The sequence below is a fragment of the Branchiostoma belcheri genome, unplaced genomic scaffold (genome assembly GCF_001625305.1).
Source record: "Branchiostoma belcheri isolate BF01 breed outbred unplaced genomic scaffold, Haploidv18h27 scaffold2, whole genome shotgun sequence".
Classification (NCBI taxonomy): Eukaryota; Metazoa; Chordata; class Leptocardii; order Amphioxiformes; family Branchiostomatidae; genus Branchiostoma; species Branchiostoma belcheri.
In genome coordinates, this window is record NW_017803490.1 from 3739754 (window position 1) to 3757433 (window position 17680).

At 39.5% G+C, this 17680-nt stretch overlaps 1 protein-coding gene across 1 annotated transcript in view; it reads right to left on the reverse strand.

The window, feature by feature from the left end:
- LOC109468396 (aminopeptidase N-like) overlaps positions 1–17680 on the reverse strand; it is a 34743-nt gene that overhangs the window by 12738 nt on the left and 4325 nt on the right. The window contains exons 2-4 of the mRNA XM_019766645.1: positions 2470–2579; positions 1833–1999; positions 874–1000 (exon numbers count right to left, since the gene is read on the reverse strand). Of these exons, the coding sequence (XP_019622204.1) occupies positions 874–1000; positions 1833–1999; positions 2470–2579 (404 nt within the window). The remainder of the gene's footprint in view (positions 1–873; positions 1001–1832; positions 2000–2469; positions 2580–17680) is intronic.

Consider the following 17680-nt stretch of genomic DNA (forward strand, 5'->3'; position numbering starts at 1 on the left):
CTGATAATCCTGGTACAGGAATTACATCTGGAACGATAAAGGCGAAGGATGTAGGGATTTTCTTATTACAGAACCGGTGATGTTTCTCACCTGTTTATGTTGCGATGCCTGTCAGATATCTTCCTCAGGGCTTTTGATTTAAGTACTGCTTCTCCCTGCTATATGTATCCAATGTAGGTGGCAATATGGAACGATAAAGATGAAGGATGTAGGGATTTTTTTCTTACAGAACTGGTAATGTTTCTCACCTGCTTATGTTTCGATGCCTGTCAGACATCTTCCTCAGGGCTTTTGACTTAAGTACTGCTTCTCCCTGCTATATGTATCCAATGTAGGTGGCAATATGGAACGATAAAGATGAAGGATGTAGGGATTTTTTTCTTACAGAACTGGTAATGTTTCTCACCTGCTTATGTTTCGATGCCTGTCAGACATCTTCCTCAGTAGGGCTTTGACTTAAGTACTGCTTCTCACCGCTGTATGTATCCAATGTAGGTGGTAATTTGGAACGATAAAGATTAAGGATATAGGGATTTCCTTCTTACACAACCGGTAATATTTCTCACCTGCGTACGTTTCGATGCCTGTCAGACATCTTCCTCAGGATTGCAGGGCTTCTGACTGAAGTACTGCTTCTCCCCGCTATAGGTAGCCATTGTAGGTGGCAATTTTGCGGTGAGAACATGATCCTACTCCTGGCTAACGAGGAGCAAAGAGGCGGTCTGGATATGGAAGTCAACCCTAGTGATGAAATGGGACGAGGGTGATGCCAACTTAGCCACGTTTGGGTAGTAACTTCCTTGTTGACCCCTTTAGCTACACATATCACAACATCTGTATAGCTTTGGCTGATGAAATTTAATTTTCCATTACCTGTCTTTGTAAGCTGATACTCCACTGGAACCAACTGTTCTATGTTGTGTATGGCGTCAATCGTCGTGTTCAGAGCGACCTCCACAGACGGGTTTTCCTCTGGATCAAATGGCGCCCAAACCCGCACCTTAAAAATAAGTCAATCCAAAGACCGTTGGCTTATCATAAGTTTACTGCTAGATTGACAGGTGCTATAGCTAGGAGAAGAAACTGCAGCGGTCATTGGAATATATTCACCCACTTTTCATATAGCTATCGAGCAGGCACATTCTGACCGCCATGTTGATGTCACTCTTTGAATTTAGCTGGAACGCAGATAAAGTGTACATGGCATTTTCGTGTTTCTTGCTCAATTTTCTCAGGCTTAATACACGTAACAGTGGTTATTGAGAGTATTAGAGTATATTTGAGGTCCTTGAGCTGCGAATCATCGACATGCAAATAAGGACACCAACATGGCGGCTGTCACAATGCTGACGTCATATTGAAACGCTCTATCAATGACCCTCATCTCTATGAATCTGTACACTATAAAGAAAAGTTTAAACAATGAAAAACAAAACGTAAACAGTCCATTCTCTAGATTACAGGGCTTCAGATACCATGCTCATCCAGCTTAAAGCGTGACATTTCAAATTCACAAGTGTCCCGTACGCGTGTGAAAAGATGAATCTTAAAATTTGTAACCTGGAAACCATTACAGACTTCATTCAATAACGGTAAATTGACCCGTCATTAACATAAATAAAAGTATAAACGACTTTATGATCGCCATGATGACCACCTTTTGACTGGATTAACATCATAGAACGTTCGTAAACCTTTAACTGGATCCTCTTTCTGACACCTTTCATCATTCATGCCATTTGCTTCTCGGCCTGTCGTAAAATCACCAACATGTCGTAAAACTAGTAAAATGTCGTAAACTGAGCATCAGAACTGCCGTGCCAGTCACTCACCACCCTCCCTCGGGAGATGACTGCCTCAAGACTGGTGAGCCCATCAAATAACGCGAAGCCCAGGAGGTGGGTGGACATCTTTGGGGTTCGATAGAACTCTTCCCTGACCCATCCGTCTGTCAGCACTGTCTTTGTCTTGGACGGCATATTGGAGAGCGCTGTTTGTCCTGGGGCCATGAAATCCATCAATTACATATGGATTTAAAGGACATTATGTAATACTAATTAATAGAAAATAGCATGGTTACAGTTAGTGCTTTGGTTAGTGCGCTACGTAAAGTTTTTTTTTAGCCATCAATACCAAATGCATTAAAGCTGCATTATGTAACACTAGGACAATACATAGATTATTTGGTCATTTTCAAGTACGTTGAATCAACCCTACTCCATTCAAAATACGTTCCATATTTCATTTTTGCTGCAAAATGTATAATTCCTGTTTAAAATTTATACATACTTCTCGTCTGCTTAGCACTCAGAACTTATGTGAAGCAACATGCAATTTGAACACATGGCACTGAACTTCTACACAGGATTATCTCTGTGGCCCATATCCAATGAGAATGACATAAGGCGTAACTTCAACTTGATGAATGCAAATGCTTAGAGGTGATAGAAGATGAATTGAATGTTTAACCTTTGGGGTGCTCTATCGTGACGTCAAAGGTGGCCTTCATGGCCGGGTCATCCATGCAGGGGAAGACGTACCGAGCTCCCATCGGCTTCAGACTGGATACCAGCATCTGCCTGGAAAATATTCCAAAATATTCACATCAATACAGCCGGTTTTGTAGCTAGGGTTGCTGACTTAGAATCTAAATGTTCTGGGTTTCAGCCGGTTTTGTAGTTATGTTTTCTGACTTAGAAGCAAAATGTTCTTCCAGCCTTTTTTTTTAGTTAGGTTTTTCTGCCTTGCAATCTAAATGCTTTGGGTTCCAGCAGGTTTAGTAGTTAGGGTTGCTGACTTAGCATCTAAATGTTCTGGGTTCGAATTCCTATAGCAGGCCCAATACAAGAGAAGATGTACAAATGTACATTTGACAGGAGGATCTGCCTCGAAAATATCACACAATCACGTTAAATCGGTGGCATTTGTGGTTAGGGTTGCTGAATCTAAAGGTTCTGGGTTCAAATCCATCCCATGGTCGCCCATACAGTGAAAGACGTACTGATCACTCTTTAGATTGGGAGTTCGCACTAGCATCTGCATCATACAATGTTCAAATCAAAGTTGATTTTATGGTTAAAGCTGTTGACTTAGAACTAAGGGTCCTGGGTTCGAAACTCTACCTATTTCCTCACTCGACTCAAGATGAAAATGGGTACATAGGATGTGACATAAAGCCAGAGGTCCTAATTTTGATGAGAACCTATCTACATTTGCTTATTTCCTTGACTTTTATATCCTAGTTATGTTACAGTAAGATCTTACCTTAACGTAGCAGAAGTATACACGTATAAAGCCTTAATTTTGATATCTCTAATAGTATCTTAAAGCATAATCGATTATGAGGTACAAAAGATGTTCCAACAGACCAAAATATCATCCTATTGACCTAAACCACGCCACTTGAAATTAGAATTTTACGGATTGCCTATATTTTTGAGTTTAGTGACTTTTGTTCTCAGTTGCCAAACCATTCATGGCACGAATCCACACGTCCTCAACCCGAACTAAGTAGCGATATTAAAAATCTCCAGACGATAAATTTCCTTGCCGATGTGTCAAGAAAAGAGGGAACCCATAATGCGTTTCCTAACCTTATTCACGATCATCTATTCCATCATAATAACTATAGGCGATTTACAATCTACGCTGCCACCTACTCCAGGAATTCCTGACCTTCCAAGGCTACTCAATTTCCGTAAGACAGTGAAATTGCAGTAGAGGAATCAGTCACCGGATCCCCTCTTTCTTTTCAATCTTCTGCTAGACATTGATGCGGCCCCGGAGGTGCTATACCCGGTACCAATAGAGCAGTCTATTTGTGGATCTAATAAAGTTCCTATTTTATGTGCGCGCACCTCGCGTGATTGTACCGTGCGTTTGAACGCTAGTTGCCCACCCGTCGCTGCACCGTGATGACACCTAACAGACACTTTATTGAAGCCTGATAACAGCCATCCCTCACCTTTTGTATGCAAGCAATAACGACCCATTAACGAAATGGAAATCTTCTAATGGTGAACGTAAATGAAATGGAAGTACATAGGTCTATTGGCGCAGTTTTGTTGGAAAACGTCTAGACTGATTCATTGATTTAAATAAAAGTCTAGTTCGTGTTAGGAATTGCATACGCTGCCCGATCCTTAAAATTTTGTGTTCACATCGATGCCCCTTCTGTTCTATGCTCTCATGAATATAATTTTTATAACATTAGTATGAAAATAAATAAGACTCCCTAAATCTTACGAATCGTAAGCATCAACACATACAAATAGATATTGTTCTCACATTTTTTGTCACACGTTCTTTAAGAACTCCCCCCATACACTGAGAATGGCAAGACTGCATTCAGTTTTATTCAGTCCATTATTGTTCAATGTGAAGGTGAATAGGAGAAGTAATGAGGATGAAAACCCACCACCATACTACTTATTTGATGACGCAAACCTCCACAAGTAATCTTCGATAGACAAGCTTCACTGATAAGCGTTTGGGTGAAAAAATCCAATAACAACTTCGGTAAAGCCCTGCTTTCAAAGAGTACCCTATATGTAAGAAGAAAAGCACTTACGGCAAGCAATTCATCACAAAACTTGACAACCCCTCCCCTTCCGCGCATTGCCAACAGTAACACATACCGAAATGATATAGCGTAATCCAGCAATTTTTTCTCGCCGTAGGCGACAATTTGATATAAATCTCTTTCTTTCATAGCTCTGGTACACGGCAATTTCATCACCGCTTGCGTCAATGGCAGCTTCCCAGTTGCACTGATCGCCGTCCACAAGGTGACATTGCAATGGCGTTGCCAACAGGTCGAAGAACTAGAAATGTCGCAGTAAGGAAATCTCGATTAAATCAAGATTTACAAATTTCAAAAGCAGTTGTACTCGTTATAAGTATATAAAAAACATACAAGTAACAAAAATACAAATAGTTTTTGATTTAAAGTGGGTAGTCTTCAATGTAGGCTATTGGTCAGCTTCTATGCCTAATGGGAGGGTCAGTAATAACAAGTCATTAATCACCAATATAGGACTGTAATCCCCCCAGCGATATAACCTGTAGTAGTCCCATTGACGAGATTGATAGCTAGGAGGCTCCCTAACGACCTGACAAATCCCATCTGATTGCTCATCACATTGATTACATGAGAAGTTTTATTAAAACAACAAAAAGTACAGTGAATTTCGTATAGTCAACTACAAACTACAACATAGAAATACAGTGATAAAATTTACATACTAAACAATAAGGCTAATATAAGTATATCTGTAATAGGCTATTGGAATCAGATCTAGCCAATCGTTTTTTCTGTATTTTCTTAAATGATGAAACAGACTTGCTTTTACTTACTGATTTTAAGAGTCAGATCAAAATATACATGTGTATTTGAATCTGCTGGTGGTATAGACTCGATTTGAATAAGTCAAGAAATGTGAGTAGAAAAAGTGGGATTAAAGGTGTTTCACGTGTATGGAGTAGGATCATCTATGGCCAATTATAAATCATTTTTTAACAATAAATGGCCAATTGAACGACCTATGATATATCTACAAAAGCTAATGCTTTCTAATGTTTCATTTATCGGCCCGGCTGTGAAAAAATAAAATATACAGCCAAGGTTGCCCAGCTGCCTGATGCCTTTTTGAATGGTTTAGTAGTGATCAGACAGTACAAAACATCAATTAAGATTTCAGAGGGTATTTTTTTTCAGAATTGCCTTGCCGAAGTTTTATTTTTACTTCATATAAGCCTTCCAAAAACCACCATAACCAAGATACAGTGTTAAATCCCATATGGATCGGTTGACAGTGTCTGTGGAATTTTTGATTTGAGCCTGTAAGGTATAATTTTATGGCTTTGAGATGTCCTATAGACAGACAAATCATCACATAAGTAGAATAAAACATCCATTATGCGTTTAACTGTTATTTTCTTCTAAGATACAATGTTCAATTTATCGCATGACTAGACGCGTTGAGTCTTCAAGCGGATATCTATACCAGAGGAAATTATCCCCCTTCAAAATGACTTAGGTATCCTTCTTCTTGAATCATGTACTCTTGAAAGACGAAGATCTTCTCGACGCCCGTTGACGAATTGTTAATCAACAGCATTCAGAAATAGGTAGAGAACCAAAGCCTAAACGACTGTCTGTTGCTGGTGCCCTTTTGAAGTACATTGGGTGCTACTTGTCTAAACCGTGCCTTCAAAAAGCTTTCAAGGATTAGTTATTGAAGCTTTCTCAAATCAACGACGCTCCTTTTGGGGGCTTAAGGATGTTAGTGATGCATTCTTGACGGCGACTTCAAACGCTAGAATGTAAGTCACGCCGTCGCCAGACAAATCCCTGACGGATTGTTTGACGCAAATTGGTCTGGCCCCAAACTATGACAAATACTCTCAAAGTTCTGTCGACCATAAGTCAACGTTGGGATCGGCTTCCTTTCAGGAGGGTTTAAAAGGTGTCGTGTGTGATTGCAATATTACGTGCCTTTGCATTCTTAATGTGGTTTGTATAGGAGAGTGCACTTACCTGAATGCATAAATGCCACGTATCAATCTTTCATATTTTGCTTTCAATTTATATCCATTTATGTATCAAACCATTGGAAAATCCATCGTCTACTACTGTAAAGAAGAACTCAAGGTCAAATCCAATGCCTAAAATAGGAATACAAGTGAAATAGCTGTTTACATCACTCCCTTTGTTACATTTTCCATGCATTGTATACTCTTTCCTCTTTTGGTTGCAGTTAGACCTCTGGTATAGACATGCAATATTTTTTTTTGCAAATCCTCTCTCATTGCCATATATTCTCTTGCAGTACCTTTTTGAAAGATTATACATGTAGCGCCTTTAAGCCCTGGTTAAGGATAATATGGTTTCGTCTAAAGTTTAAGAAGATATTTTTTGTAGGCACTGTTCATACATAAGAAAAGTTGACGGTTAAAAATGGCAAGTGTTCGATCAGAAGCTCATCTTCCGTAACGTTTAACTTCCAGTCGGAAGCCCCTTTCAAGCGTTACTCCATCGTGAGCAGCATATCATCTTTATTGAACATCACTTATCTGTGGTATATCAGGAGTCGCTATTAGGGCGAAAATACGACGTCCTCTTCGAAGAGTTCCATTTAGTCCCCAGGCATTCTCTCACATTTGCGACCAACAAATGGAGAAGTGAGGCACAGGAAAGATGGGCGGCACTTAACTCAGAGATAACGCACATGTGTACGTGCCAAGATTGCCAACGATCAGGCAGTAGCGATGCAACCATCTTCAACCCACTCCTGAAGTGTAAGAACATATCCCCAAGTTGCTTTTCATTTTTACCACTCACTTCAATTTGCTGATATCATTATATTCACTCGAGTACCGACCAATATATCGAGATATTTTGCAAGCTCACAGTATACCTATAATAACGTGCAATATTTACTTACTTCTTACTTGTACTTGAGTAATGGATCTACTCAAAATTCTATGTTTAAGAACTCTCAAAGCAATCCGTTTTGTAACATGTCATTTTTATACTGCCTTTACATTTGATACGTACACAAGAGAAACGGTTCATTCAGAGGTGCATAGGGCGGCGCCCATCTCCGGTTCAACATCCCTTGGGTCACAAAGTTGTACAATCAGTACAGCAGGGAGCTAGTCCACTGGTAGGGGTCTATGGTTAACTACCATACTCTTTCAAATGCTGGCTGAGTGCTGGCAGAGAAAGCAGTATGTACCATTCTAAAGACTTTTTTGACTCGGTCGAGGATCGAACTCATGACCTGCCAAATGCAAGACGAACACTCTATCCACTTGGCCATTGCACCAAAAGCAATAGAAGACCGTAAAATAGAGATTATTTTCACCTTGAGCATTAGAGCACCAGCACTATCAACTATTCACAAAGTAAGGATAAATATTTCATAGCGAGCATCACTTGTAATGGTTCGGCTTGATTGCACGTCGTGATCAACTACGCTCTCTGAAAAGGCACCATTATACCTCTGAAGCCAAAGTACGTACAAATCAGCATTGGGATTTGTAAAGTAATGGCCGGATCCACCATTTATCAGGTGTGGGTGCAAATTCCAGGACGATTCCAGGAAGCTACCGAGGGGTGTAATCAGTCTAAGCCGCGACCTAACTTTCAGTGGAAGCCTGACACCTCGTAACGTGGTAATAGACGCTGACACCATTAAGGGTAGGAAACCGCTGTGATTATCTCAGAATTGCCTAATAGAATTTCCCCTTGGGAACATCGTGCATAGACTGCATACTCATGACCACTGATGTAGAAGTACAGTCTCCAAGTGGAAGTTAGGCTGCTTTTTACCTCCATAAAAAAAGGTTCTTTGGGGGGGGGGGTTATATGTATTAAAAGTTCTATTGGTGTATGGGATGAAAATGTTTTGCGAAGGCAAATATTTCATACCATCTTCTTGAAATAACAACAGCGACGTAGCTGTAAGCATATGTAAATTATTATCATTATCCTCATTCTCCTTTGAAGGAGAATATATATATATATAGTAACATAATTAGATATAGAGGCAGACATAGACTAATCATATATCTGCACGATAAACAATTAATATCACAACGTAATCAAATCAAAACAAGACTAAAGTACCATAATGTGTTCGTCTCAATCTTTGAATGTAGCTAAACGAAATGTTTTATGTACGATGAAAACTGATGCCCGGTTATTCCCCCCACAGCTTACGAAAAGCATTTATAAAGAAGAGTTTATATGATTACAGGGGTTCTTTGAAATCTTATTATATTGTAGGGATAAATCAAGCTACAATGGCTTGGGGCTTGCAATCTATACAGCCCAAAACTAATAAAAATACCAATAGGCATCGCATTTTCTTCTCCCTAATCTCACCCGGGGTTCAATATCTCTTAGGAGGCTAGATTAAAGTGTTGGATATGAGAAGGGTGTTGTCAGTTTTCATCGTTCAGTGTTCATGACATTATGTTAGCAGTATCAATAACAGTCCCATGTTGGGCCCCTATGCTCAACCTCTGTTGATGTTACCGTTGACAAAATGAAAGAAGGCATGCTAGTTTTTGTTTCATACAGTAGGGATGTATGCTAAAATCTTGTTGGACCCGTCATCGTTGTCCTTTTTTACCTCTAACCATATAAATTAGGAAACAAAAAGTCTAAGTCATTTATAATTACAAACTACAACTACTAAGTTATGGCAATTCTGACTGGTTCACATTGCATAGCTGTAGTGTCGCTGCTTACAGATACGTTCCCAAACTCAAAGTATTTACATATTCACACTTTACGCTATGCATTGTATTCAAGTCCCGTACCCGTGTTTTCTCTACATTTTCCAATCAGTACAGTAAATTGGATGCTAACACAAGGAAAACTATTTAAAATACATTGAATGAAGTACTGTACCAGTGTAATTAAGTCTACTGCGTAAATCCACCTGAGAAAAAGAAATAGATTATTAGAAAGGACTTACTGTCAGGATGGGTAACGCTGTATTGTCCCTAAGGTATCACCACTTCACTTGATAGCTGAAGCTTTATTCTATCCCACTTCTTATGACATGCTATGCTGCGCAAGAAAATAGCGAGGTCTTCTCATCAATGCTAAAAGCACCAGTTTGTTTGATGTCAATTTTGGGCATGTTAAGCACTACACATCCATGAGTGATTTCTTCACTACACTTCTAAAAGTGATTTCTTCCAACGTCGGTGCTTTGATACCTTTGGTGCGGATGTATGTGAACGTACATAATATGAATTCTGAAACCAACTACCGGTAGTTAATTACTTAGACCAGCAAGACAGTTTGGTGATAACATACCTATTGGCAATGAGATTACCATTTCTTCTCTGTATCTGTATCAACAACCCCTACCCTCGTGCACGCCATACCCATGCATACAACGTGTCGAGCTGATGAAGATGTTTTCTTCCATGAAAGAGTCGATATATTAGCTGGCCTTTTCATGTTATTTATCGCTCAGTAAGCTTATTTTCTTCACCGAAGCTGGTGAAATGGTTGACCCCTATGCTGGCACACGTTCTGACGCGGACATGTAGTCATTCCTAGCATCTTACCAACAGATGTCTGACCTACAGGTTAGAAACCAGGCTTCTGGATCGATAATCGTCAGTGTGACGACTACAAAAAAGACAGACCCATGCGAAGAGCTGCCAAAGATTACAGTCACCGTTATAAGAATATAAATGTAAAGGTCTGCATGGTACAATATGCTACGGAAGATACGAAAGTGCAATCAGTCACAGTCACATTCTTCGTACGTACGATTTTGATGCCGTAGAATTTGCAAACAGGCTATGACATGACCAACCGCCAAGACACTTTCCGTTCCAAGGCAGCTGATTTTTGTAAGACACATGCACGAATATCCCAAAAATGCCCTCAGTTTGCAATCGTACAGCAAATGCAACCAGGCGTCTAAAAGGTAGAAGCTACAACAAGAGTGTATGTGCAAAATCTTTAAAACGAAAAAAAAATCGATCAGATGAAGCCTTCTCTGTCACGATGTTAACCACAAAGCAATACTTTCTACCCTTGCAATTGAAGAACCCACAGAGCATCATCCGTCATACTCTGAAACAAAGTTTCTCGTGTCACTCAAAACTCCTCATGCAAATGACCTATGAGCCCCTACGTGGGGAAGGACGTCTGGTAGGAGCACGAGGAGTCAAGGTAAATGCCAAATTAGAGTGGAGCTCGCCCCTATGGGGTTATCGTCTACTGACACAGGGCTTCTCAAAGTGGGAAGATTGTCGTAAGGCATGGAATGCGTCTTGCATACTTCTCCTATCCCATGCATTTTGTTAATGAGTATACCCGAGAATGGTGTTTTACCTTTAATATGATTTTAAGCATATCTAACATGCTTATATTGCAGCAAAAAAATAATTGAAGAAAATCTTGAAGAACATTACAGACTTAGTGAAATAGTATAGTGAAAGTTATGGTACAGATTATGTTTTACTATTGTATATTATACAGTTGGCTAGAGCGCAGTAGGCAGCAATGGGCAGAGGGATTAGGTGATGGAGTTCCCTGTGGTTCGCAAAGCAACATGTGGCATGATCGCTAGTGCAGTGGGTATTGGCAAATCTCCTCTTAAAAACAGCAAGGGCGAAAACTGCAGTGATTTAACCATAGCTGACATCATTTACCAGATACCCTTGACCCAGTGTTGAGATCACACTTTTGAGAAGTCAAGTCCCTGGGTCAGTCTATTGAAGAAGGTCAAAGTCTTGAGTTGGAACGAAAGTTTTAACTTACATACATGATACATAATACAGCAAATTGGAAGCTTTTTTTGCAGCCTAGAGGCTGAATTAAGCAGCTTTTACAATTACTAAAGTATACACGAACTATCATGTACCAACACAGATGAACTTTGATGATATATAGAACTGTTTACTTCCTTACCAGATCATGTAATAGGTCATGACTGATGGCTAATACCGGCATTTGTACTGCAATGGACCGGATAATGGTTTCTGATGGCAATGGTTGCAACAGCCTGCCAAGGCTTTTTGAGCGTCTAGGATCAGCAATAAGTCATGACAGCCAAAGAATTCAATGGCTTATAAGGCCGTTGACATTGAGAATCATCCCAAAACCTAGAATTTATTTGCCATGCAAAATATCTAGACCTCTGGGAACCTCTAATCAGAATCAGACAGCTGAAGGACAATGACGACAAAGACGACAAAAATATACTTTATATGCATGCAAAGTTTCCAGCAGTTATGAGTTGATTGCAAAATGGTATTTGCAAGAGTACGATGTAAGTCGCACACCAGGTGCCTGAGTGGGTTGTCCAACTCTGTTTGCTTCATTAGGATCCCCATTTATTTATTTGTATTAGATTTATAGTGTAATATGAATTCTACACTACTCTTCATGGAGTCCGCAAGGGTAATAATGTAAATCACAGTGTAGATAATGCGAGAGGGGGCGGGGGTTCGCCTCTATTTGGGTGATTTGTAGTAAATCACCAACTTCAAGAAAGTAGTAGTTGGACCATCGTACACCAGGGATTGCCCTTACTCTTTTTCGTGGTGGTTTCGTCATCTTGGGTGGGGTGTGGCTCTCCCCAGACAAGGGACCTCCATTTAACGTGCTATCCGATGGACGTCCCTAACCAAAGCTATAGGTACTCGTTTTGACGAATTAAGTGAGGAAAGTTGTGCAAAGTGCCATTCCCGGTGGTAAACGATCATTGCATGTTGGTGGATTCAAACCGAGGACCTATTGGTTCTATGGCAAACGCCCAACCAATACGCCACACGAATCCCACGGTTTCAAAAGTCATTCCGTGCCGATAGACTGTGGGAAGATTGATGACACGCGCACGACTCTTTTGTTTAAGACTGTCAAGGGTGAAAGAAACAGAGGAAAGCATCCCCGTAAGAATACCTGTCAAGATAGATTAATGCCCGCCAAGCAGCGTGAATAAAAACTGTTTGAGCGTGAATAAACTATCGCACACATGCATACGTTTGTAGAAAATAGATACGTGCAGAATATGATACATGTATAAAGTAGTTAATGATTGATGGCACTTCGTCTCCTACTATCTTTATCGCATCGTTGGAACAGTGTGTGTATATGTATCCAATAGGCTATGTAGTATATGGTGCAACCTGTCGTCTGACCATGATCAAGAAAAGTACCTGCCAACAATGTCTTTGGCAGTGGGAATTATCACTAATAAACCTATTAGCAATACTAAAAATGTAAGTTCTTGTTGAACACCGAAATAAGAATACGGTTGAAGATTTTCCTGTTATTTCACCGAACACCAGCCAAACACAGCCGACTTCTTCCCAACCATGGGTGGGGGAAGTTCAGCAATTTTCGGGAAGCCATATTCGGTTGTGTTTGACAGGGGCTTTAGTTAGTATTCTGGGAGGTACCTGTTGCAGTTCGACCAAAAAAATCAATGGAAGACACAGTCAGATACGTTATTGCGTTCAGGATGAAATACACCTCAGACTCAAACAATTACCTTTGCAACCCATGGAACCATGTGAAAGAACAATACAATCGAATTCAGATATACTTAAGTTGATTCAATTGTCTCTCCGGAAATAGTCTGTAGCTGTTCCAAAATTGGTCTTTCGGGATACAAGCTAGAACGATCGGTTAAAGTTTCTTTCCATGGCAGCGGCTCTGGAAAACTCTATACCTATGCAATTGTTTTTTGACATATCGGGCCATTTTACCAGAGACATATTGGACACTGCACCTAGAGTCGGCACGATAGCCAATAAAATCCTGCTGTTTCAGTCCAATTTGTCGCCATTGTTTCTCAATAATCGGATTTCCGGCCAAGCTTTATTGTATAAGAGTATATATCCATTTACTTCTTATTATCTTTCTAATATATGATATAGAAATCGAATCAAAATATGACATTTTGATTTATTACTATTGTTATTACTTGTGAAAAATCCATAGACAAGCCATTATGACTTTTTATCCCCCCCACATTTCTTCCTTTGTTGTGCTTATGTTCATTTGACTATTTTTCCTTGATTATATGCGAATAAACAAACATCAAACACTCGAGAGAAACACTTTACTGGTCCGAGGAGTGCAACAGACGGCTCAGTCAACAGGTCGATCTGTAAAAACACCTGAGGACATACACTAGGGAGAAGCTCTAAATAGTGATGGCGAAAGCAAAGGTATCGATGCAGTATATGGCGTACATGTATGCACTGCATACAATCCTACATGTAAACATAGCTTAGAGTATGTGTAAAGATTCCGTTAGCTGAAGAAACTTTGCTTTGAATTATGCTTAAGTATCTAATTTATGTAATAGCGGAAATACAATACAACAGCTACAGTTGCGACGTTTTCATGACCGAAGTCATCTCTTTTGTCTTCTAATGGATGTAAAGAAAACATCGCCTTTTTAGCATATTATGGAATTCAGCTGCAGCTTTGAAACTCCCTTATTAGACAGTCTCATCTCAAGGGACTTTTTATTTAGGATGAGTAACAGCTTGTCCAACAGTGGTTATTTCGCTTGACGTCAGCTTGCCATAGTGCACATCCCAGTAGAGGTTTTGGATAATTGATCACTGATTCTGAGAAAGGGTTTGTCTTCATGATGTATGTGTTCACTCAGTCACATTCAGGACAGTACTTTGTCACAGATACGCCATACGTTATTCTGTCAAGCTGTGGCAAATGATTAACAAGAGAAACCATTGAAAACGACACGTATTTTTAATCTCTATCTCTTTTGGGTTGCAATTATAGCAGGCACCTGGTAGCATATGTACTCTTATATCACTCTGAAGACAAGAATTCGGCGAACAAAGATTATGTTTAATGCTGTTCAAGTTGAAGCAAACTGGCGTTTTACAGAGATTGATGGTAGTAATTGTGCGTTTGCATGAACAGGATAATAGAGGAGAGGGAATCCATTGCTCACAAGCAGAAAGGCATGTTGCGTTCAAGGAAACAATTAATTATGCAGCACTGCTATCTCAAGCATTTCACCTAGTCTATCGATTCACAGCCACTGCTTTGGACAGATGGTAGGCATGCTTAAGAATGCATTAAGGGTTTATAAAATAACAGGGAACATATTGTTCTTTTTTTAGAATACAAACTCATGACTATAAATTTCTCTATGCGTACATACGTCGAAATATATACAAAGTCCAGCAAATACGCTATGGTGATTTGCTGGGGTTTTCGTTCATATTTCGCAAAGATTTTTTCTGGTTTAAACGTATTGGGGAAGACGAATCAGAATATGCCTATTTTTACAATATTGATGAAAGTAGAATGTTTCAGACAATAGAAATACCATATCTATTCTATAAAAAAACTTAAGGTTACTGGCCCCACCGTTTGATACTTAACACCCCCTTAATCAAGTGTCAAAGATTAGTTGATAGGAAACACTCCACCCAGCGATACCAGGTCACTGCACTCCAGCAACTTCAATCAGCTCAAAAAAAAACGAGCGAGGCGATTCGCAAATCATAAAATCGAACGCAATTCATAAACCATTCGTCACGACGCAGACATAATATTGGCACCTCTGCGTCGCCAATTGGAAGAGAATTCCTGTCTAATAACAAAATATGCATACCCGAAACTAGGGCAAAGACCTTCTGATTAATGTAACGTAAAAGGGTGGTTAGATCAGCAAGAACTTTCAATCGATCCCATCACTGAAATGAGAAATACATTAAAACTTTAAATTCCCTTCTGTTTTAATGAGACCGGTGTAGACGCTGGTGTAGAATACAAACACGTAAGGTTTAAACTCTTATCGTTAGGTTTTATGCATAGCTAAGGTGAATTATGGAGGCAATATGCGTTTAGCTAAGATGGGTGATTTCAGAACGCTCATGTGATTTATGATTATGGATGACGTTGTAACCCAAGTTTGTTGATGGCTCTCTGAGGTAACATACACGTTTTCTATCGATCGTCTGTCGTTTTAGCGTGAGATATTGCAAACCCCCAAGATGCCGTTTGCACTCCCAATATTTTACATTTTCCGTTGCGATGTAACGGCCGTTTTAACTTGACCCAATGGGGTCTTTATCACTTAGGTTCAAATCGTTGGAATTATGGCAAATCCATCTTAACATATACATGAACTGGGGGACTCCTCGCGTAGCTTGGTTGTGTGGATATTTCAAAAGTTTCGATCGAGTCTGAGTTGATGATGAAAATGTGCTAGGAAAAGGCAGTAAATGCAAATATCAGACATATTTCGTCAACCATAATATTCTTGTTTTGCCAACCTGAAATAGCATCGGATGCCGTTAAAGTTTAATAACTTAGATACACAGGAGTCTACTTTGATACAGCATAGGAATAAACACATGTTGAAGTGAGATATAGGAATATAAGATACAAAAAGCAACATACGGATCTCCATATCATTCTAATCTTAACTTTTTGATAATATTTTGATATATGAATACATTCCCTTCTTGTGTCTTGGAAAATAGCTGTTCATTGTCGTTTATATGATAACTACACACTTGGGGGCCATCTGTTTGCTTTCATAATCAATTCTCCAGGACAAGGTTGATTTATTCCATATTATATATTCACAGGTAAACATAATTTTATGCACAGTTCGTATAAAGCAAATGCAAACCCCCATTACATCAAGAGCCGTGTTTCTTTAGTTTTATTTCTTATTGAGTTAGGGTTAGGATCTGGCACCGTTTTGGATAGCCTTTGGATAGTATCCAAGACCATAGATTTGTACCAGGCATGATTCTGGATACGAATGGACTATATACAAAACTGTGCCTGAGCGTGTCTCTGGCGAAAGTAGTGGATGCTATTTGAAATGTCTGACAGTTTTCGAAATTTATCCAGCTGCTTGAGTAACAATTCCTTGTGTATCTCATATATATATATAAAGAGAAAGCAGAACTTTATAGTCTGATACAACCCATGCTCCACTCCTTCATACACCTAAGCAGTACAGAAAAATTTATATTTCTAATGAGCTTAGACAAACCTTCTATCATGAAACATACTGTATCTGTTCTTACCTTTTTACTAATACTGGTAGAAACGAGAAGAAACAGACTATTTACTTAGTTATAGTTACTCATGTAACGTTATCTGTATTCCATTCTTCCTTCGTGACCTGTACTTAACCCAGTGGGTATGTGTGTACAATAAAAATCTTCATTCATTCATTCATTCATTCCTTCATTCATTATTATTTCGATGTCTAACCTTCATAGACGTGCCCGACCATGGTTCTGTATGTAACAACACCCTTTCTAGCCAAGTCAAATTTCGCTAAAAGCAGAAAAATATCTATCAATTCTTTGATATCAAAACTGCAGCTTCCAAAAGCATCAGGAAAGCTAAGAACCTGCAGCTTCCAAAAGCATCAGGGAATCTAACCCATCATCTGTTAAAGGTTACGGCGTGTTTTCTTCTAAAGTTTTATACAGCCTCTGTGTATGAAAGGCTTCCTTGGACCTTACGTGACATCAACATAGATCACAGATAGATACTGGCAGCCCCAAACCCCTGAGTCTTATGCTTAACAGAGCTCTATTTTATGCTGAACCGACCTAAAGATTTCACAGAGATTGAACCACTGCCAAACGTTCTATTCAAAAGCGTAGCGATACTCCGGGCTTACTGCAAGTAGTCGAAAATATGGATATTTGCGTGCCCAAGCCTGTTGAATATCTAGCAAAAACAGTCACATCAAAGCAGACGAATGTGGGCAATGTAATTAGAACAGTGGCGGCTGCAGCGCTCGTGATCGTGAATGAATGTAACTGCTATAATTGAGTTTTATCTGATGGTCACAAAAAGGTCATTTCGGCTTATTTTTGGTCCAAGAGGCTGTGACCCTGTCAGTGTTCATCAGTATTATGTTGGATTGTGACGTACATTCGTCGTATCGTGTACTGATTCTGTATCTTCCAATTTTAATCTTGGTATTGGCTTAAAGGCATTAAATACAATTTCAGGACGGCAAAACTGGATTGTCAAAGTCAATTTTCTGTTTATTCTTTTACCGTAGTAAGTTGAATCAGCCCCATACCATAAGATTGAGGCAAAACAATGATGAAAAATAGCGTCATCGCTGCCGGAAAATAGCATGTTTCGTCCCACGTAGCTATTTATTGG